Raw genomic sequence first — 6,352 nt, forward strand, 5'->3', positions numbered from 1 at the left:
TAAAAACCTTTTTAACACATGCTGAAATATCTTTATTATAGGTTTTAAAATAAACCTATGTACAAAATTTTCTGTAAAAATTACAGAGACATTTTTATTAAATTCCTAACATTTAAACAAGAATTAAGGTGGAAAAATTATTTGAATTAGATGTATTTATAGCCTGTGGAATTTAATTAATCAAAAACTAAAAAGAAAAAGAAAAAGGGCCAAGTGGCCAGGCCCGAGCCAACCAACAGTTGGGCTGGCCCAACTGGCCGGCCAGCCAACCAACCGTGGCGCGCGCGCATCGTCAGGTTTGAACCTGACGCGCGGGGCCCTGCGGCCAATGACTGGGAGGGGGAGGAGAGAGAGACATACGCTGACGGGTGGGTCGCCCCTCTTAGGTCGTCTTCTACCTCGAGGCAGAGAGGGGGAGGAGCTCACCATCGGCAGCATAGGCGAATAAATCCGAAGATCGTCGTTGATCATCCGAAGATCAGGCAATCATACGAGCACGACACCGAGATTTGTTAACGAGGTTCACCGATATGGCTACATCCCCGGGGCATGACTACGGACGCTCCTCCCTGTGATACCGTCACAATACCGCATCATGGGCACCCTGGGTGCTGGCACACGTCGCCGGCTCCTCCTGCACGTCTGTGCTATTATGTTGACATAGATTACATCGTGTGTTTACCCCCGCTATATATGAGAGGCCTAGGATACATGTGTCCTATTAGGACATGACTCCATATCCTACTAAACACAATACAAATACAAGTCCAATTATAACTTACCTTGTACACAATATTCAATACAACTCTAACATGAATTTCCATTCTAAGCGGTCTTAAGCATGAAAGCCGGTGTATTCTAGGAATTTAGACCAAAAGACTGAGTGATTTCTTGGACTATGGTTATGTTATTGCTAATTCTTCTCCCTTCAATAAATGCTTGTTGAGAAGGAATTAGGAATATACTTGAAAGCCACGTATTCTATCAGGTGGCAGCTAGGGTGAAGAGGCGAGGAGGTTGATATTGATGGTAGTGGGGGGCTCCTCGCATATGTCACTCACAAACAGACCAGAAGGGGACAAAGGGTGGACAACGACAACGGTGGCATGCTCACATGTATGCAAACCCGGTCTAAATTAAGAGTGAAAATGGGTCAAAGAGGAAGCAAATTGGGCAAAACCCATTGTAAGTTAAGACTGAAAATGGGTCAAAGACGAAGCAAAATGGGCATGATCCGTTTACATCATTGTGTTGGGTTTTGATATTTTTATGCGCGGGGAGAAACAAGGGGTGGACGGATAGCATGATACCATCCATCTTACCCATGCAGAAGCCGGATGTTGTTTATAATATTTTGTATCCAATTGACCCTATATTTGAGATAATAAAATCCTTCTCTATGAAAAATGAGCACGCAATGCATAGTACTCCAACCATGTCCCCGTCCGACTCAGCACGCGCGAGGCAATCATCGAGGACGTGAGGCGGAGTGGAGCCCCTGGCCCTAGCAGCATGTTAAAAGGGCGAGGGTGGCGTGGGGAACTGTGGTAACCAACGAACCAACATTGCTTGTCACGGTGTAGGCTCCAGGTGACAACGCAACGGATCCTGCCGCGTGATCGTGTTCGGGGAAAGGGAGCCGACCCACGCCCCACCCCCACCACAACTGCTCACCTGTGCACCACAGCTAGTTGCCACATCTGGGGAGAAGAAAAAGGAACTAGGATCTCATCCTCTTTACATCTGCAAGCAAGCCACCAATGTCATGATGAAGCTTTCGTCTCAAACGTCAACCGAGTCAGTTTTTTCTCCGATAATAAAGCGAGTAAGCACCATGTTAGCTAGTTAGTTGAACACGTATAGCTCAAGGAAAACGATGCCAGGATGAAGCTTTTCATTCTTGTTCTTGTCGGTACAAATCTCACACGGCAAATACTGATAAACTATAGAACCATATAAGGTTGAGGTGCTACGGCAAGCACAGTGGATGGCTTCGAGGGCCAGCAGAACGATCCACATTCAGTTCAAGTCAGTTTTCAGCCGGTGTAGGTAGTGTCAACTTATGGAGAAAGGGGACGACGACCACGACGAAACTGATGCTACCGGCCTAGTACATCTCACCGGCGAACAACATACTGTTGGGCGACTGGGAGCTGGCGACGGAGAAGTCGGGTATCGACATCGACAGCTGGGTGGCCGAGAAGGAGGCGAGGCTAGAGTTGTCATCCGTCAGGTCCGACCACGAGTCCCTCGCCTTGGGCCACTCGTCGAAGAACGGCCGCAGGGTCTGGTTGTCCTGCTCCATGGGGTTGATGGCGCCGCTGTCGAAGTCGCCAAGCGGTTGCTGCTGCTGTCGCTCGGCCTTGGCAGCATTGCTGTTACTATTGCTGTTGTTGTTCTGACCCAATTCACTCGTTGCCCCAAGCTGAGGAGGGTAGCTTGGGAGCGGGAATGTGGTCGTTTCAGACGATGGCGGCAGGCACCATGGGCTCTCCATGGAGGTGTTGATGGCTTCTGTGATGAGCTTACTGTGCTCGTCTGCCAAAGATCCTACTCCATATGCGGTGTACCTGAATTTTACAGTAAATACCAAAGGTTAACCGGGAATGTGCATATGAGGAAAAATCATAAAACAAGTATACAGAAAAAAGTTTTTTCATCCTTGGTCTGCAGATCAACGAGTCATATCGAATAGTGCAAAGTTGTCATGCAATGCCCAGTGCACTGTTGTTAGTATGATGAGAGGACAAAATCTTCAGCACAGTTGTACAGAACTAGTGCTCTAAAATTTGTAAGGTTTTCAGGATAGATCCAACTTTTTGATGAGGTGCTCAGTACTCTACAATCCAACTTTTATGTGTGGGACAAAACAATATACAATCTCAACGGCCTTTCAGGTTAGACTATATATTCTTTTCTTTTTCTTTCGAAAAGGATGCATCGTCCCGTCCCGGCCTCTGCATCGAGTGATGCATGCAGCCATTTAGACTATATATTCTGAATGTTGGTTAGACTACATATTCAGTTGCCCACGAACGAAATGAAGAATTATTGCAAAGTTACTCGTACGCAGTACAATATGTACAGCCCGACAAATCATGACACAGGAAACCCTATGTTTTTTGAAGATAAATCAAGCAGTTGTACAGTTGCCCTGGTAGGAACAAATAATTGGTATACGGATGGAAAGAGTGGGGCTTCCAGCACCACGCTGGCCTCTTCAGAGATAGTGGCGACCGGTATTCAGAGATAACGCAGCTAAAATGACCCAAATCATTGTGGGCAGGCAGGCCCTAACAGAAACAACAACTGGATGGATGCTGTAGAAGAATAAAGAAGCCGAGTAAATGGCAAGGGAGGCCAGGCACTACAAGCACTGCGAGACTCTGCGAAGACAGACCACAAATGTGTTGTGCATCATCCATTTTCATCTTAATACCACGGACAGCAGTCCGTGCTTGAAACTTAGCCTGCGCCAAAGCCAAGTGAAATACCCTGCACAGCAGTGGAGGTTCCACCTGAGCAGAGATCTATCGTAGGGGCCGACTGTCCCCGGGTTCCCAATCTAAAATCTGATCCCAGAAAGTAAGCAGAAGCAGAGATCTAAAGGCTAAACGCAGCAGAAAATGTGTTGCAGTGCAGAGAGTAAAAAAGTTTCAGTTATACTAGATGCAATGCATATCGCGCTTGTTGCAGGCGGAGCACTGTGCATGGGAACAAAATGGGACGCAGAAATTAGAGGACCAAAGGTATCTATCTTGGCTTGGCCGTCTCCAATCAGTTGGAGGCAGGCATGATGACACCGTTAAAAAGACAGGGGCTACTGTGTGGCATGGAGAAATGTCATGAGCAGTGCAGTGCTCACCTGAAATCTTTGCATGTTCCGCCGCCGCCGAGAGCCGCGTAGGGAGCCATGTGCGGCTGAGGGGGCCCCAACGCGGAGGAGAAGGTGCTGGACATGCTGTTCCCCCCGCCTCCACCACCACCGATGGCGGGGTAGAGAGAGTGGCTCTGGAAGCCGGTGGCGAGGGGCGGCACGGCGGAGGCGGCCGGCGGCGGCTGGGAGTGGGGGACGAGCTGCGTTTCCACAGGCTTTCTTGAACGGTTGCGGCCGCGGTGCATGTGGCGCTCGCAATACTTGGAGTCGGAGAAGGCCTCCTTGGCGCACCGCCACTTCTTGCCGTCCGTGCGCCGGCACCGCCCCGGCTCTGGATCCACCTTCTTGCCCCGGAATAATTCACTCCTAACTGCACAAAGCCGGCGAACCCGATCGATCAGGGTAAAGCTGCATACATTCTTCAATCGAAAAACAATGGCGGCTGTTCCATTACTCAGATTTGCAGCATTAATCAAACGGAAAAAACAAAAGGGTTAAGCAGGCGCCGCAAGTCCTGTTGCTTTGGAATCAAACAGTAGCCCTCACCATGTTGTGCTTAGCTAAATCTTGACGAGAGAACCGGTTGGGATTAAAATAAACTCAGCACTTTCTGGTAGCAAATCCGGTGGCTCTCGTCTCGAATCGCGGATCCCGGATTAACAAAAGACCGAACCGAGTTAACAAATGGATGCAAAGTACACCCACGCCTGATCGGATGAATAAACAAAGAAGCAATCGCAAGATTTGCGGTGACGATGGCGGCAAGACAGGAGAAGGGGACGTACTGCCGAGGTAGTTGTGGTAGACGCGGGCGGCGAGGTCTTCGACGCCGCGGCGGATGGGGTGCACGAGATTCGACGGGACGGGAACGCCGGCCACCAGGTACTTGTATATGAGGGCCTGGTGCTCCAGCTCCTTGTACTGCGCTGCCGTGAAGGGCACCGGCCTCGCCAGCCACCCCCCGTCCGCCCGCGCCTTCTCCCCCGCGCCATTGCCGCTGCGCACAACAACACCCCATCGAACCACGTCGGAGGTCAGACACGACACAAGCAAGAAAGAGGAGGGGCAGGAGCCAAGAACCGGGTGGGTGGATGCATGCTTACGCGGAGAAGGGGTAGTAGCGGCAGAAGGGGAGGCGGGAGGCGGTGGCGGTGGCGGTGGCGGCGGGGGAGGAGCGGCGGTCGCGTGCCGGGGAAAGAGAGGCATACGGCATCGCCATCTTTCTCGGCCGGCTGTCTCCCTCGCGCGCACACAACACACAAGCCAAGCTAAGCTAAGCCCCTGTGCTTGCTTGCTTGCTTGCTTCCTCGCTCCCCCGGTGTCTTTAATGGGGTTCCCCGCGGGCTGGCCTCGTTAATGTGCTTTGCTTGGCTTGTGCGCGCGCCTTTATTACCGGCTTTGTCCCTCTCCCCTCTCTCTCTCTCTCTGGCTGCGTCGCTGTCCGCCTCGCTCGCCCGGAGGAGGCGAGAGCCAAGATGGATGGATGGGGGATGTGGACGAGGCCGACACGAGGAGGAGGAGGAGGCTGTGGATCCCAGCTATGCAAATGCAAGCGAGGAGGAGTAGATGACAAGCGCCCCTCCCTCCTCTTTCCATGTCGCTCTAGCGTAGCCGTACCAGGCTACTACGGCTAGTACGTATTTCTCCTCTCTTTTTCTCGTGGGGAGGAATGGATATGTATCATGGATGCGATGCGATGCAGGCACTGTAGCGAGTGGTGACAACTGTTGCATGGAAGAGAGAGAGGGGTGTTGCGGTTACCAATGCCGACTTTTAAAACCCGTCCGTGAGAGCTAGCTTCAACCGGACAACTTCATCCGTGTCCGTTTAGCTCGTCACGACAGAAAAGTCGGGTACACGATTCCAAACCACAGCGCGTACGTTTTTCGTTCATCCTTGATCCATTATATGTCCAAATTTATGTTGTAGACATACATACGGATTTATATAGACATAATTTAAAGAGATTTCACTAATGAACTACATACGGATGTATATAGACATAATTTAGAGTGTAGATTCACTCATTTTGTTCCGTATGTAGACTTCTAGTGAAATATCTTAAAAAACTTATATTTAGGAATGGAGGGAGTATATATATATATATATGGTCGCGCTATTCGTCACCCTGGGTGAGGAATAGTTATTCTTCACCCCTCCTCTATTTTAACACCAATGCACCGTAATTTTACGCTACGTAAATTTTGTCTTATTTTATACGTAAAAAGAGACCGTAAAAAAGTATAATCAATGTAAAAATATTTTATGTTCCGTAAATTACGGCCATACAGAAATAGTGCAAAAAATACAATAAACTCAAAAAAAATTGGTCTTGTGACCTACATTTTTGTTTTTCTTTTGTTAAATTTTACGTAGTGGTTCAATATAAACGTAAACATTTGTATTTTAAATGTAATTTATTTGTAAATTGATCGTAAGATTATCTCAGGTGAAGAATAAAGTATTCTGCATCTT

The 6,352-nt window shown here is 49.1% G+C and overlaps 1 protein-coding gene across 2 annotated transcripts; it reads right to left on the bottom strand.

Moving 5' to 3' along the window:
- Positions 1-1,864: 1,864 nt before the first annotated feature.
- Positions 1,865-5,440, bottom strand: LOC123404808 (growth-regulating factor 4-like). 2 transcript variants are annotated; one of them, XM_045098756.1, is made up of 5 exons: positions 4,981-5,440; positions 4,656-4,874; positions 4,424-4,434; positions 3,866-4,247; positions 1,865-2,570 (listed from the first exon to the last, which is right to left on the bottom strand). In XM_045098756.1, exons 1-5 carry the CDS (start codon positions 5,094-5,096, stop codon positions 2,108-2,110), a joined length of 1,191 nt encoding a protein of 396 aa, XP_044954691.1. In that variant the 5' UTR covers positions 5,097-5,440; the 3' UTR covers positions 1,865-2,107. The 2 variants fall into 2 exon arrangements, with proteins under 2 accessions (XP_044954691.1, XP_044954692.1); XM_045098757.1 differs by lacking the exon at positions 4,424-4,434 and having other exon boundaries at positions 4,663-4,874; positions 4,981-5,439.
- Positions 5,441-6,352: the final 912 nt, after the last annotated feature.

The sequence above is a fragment of the Hordeum vulgare genome, chromosome 6H, assembly GCF_904849725.1.
Source record: "Hordeum vulgare subsp. vulgare chromosome 6H, MorexV3_pseudomolecules_assembly, whole genome shotgun sequence".
Taxonomy (NCBI): domain Eukaryota; kingdom Viridiplantae; phylum Streptophyta; class Magnoliopsida; order Poales; family Poaceae; genus Hordeum; species Hordeum vulgare.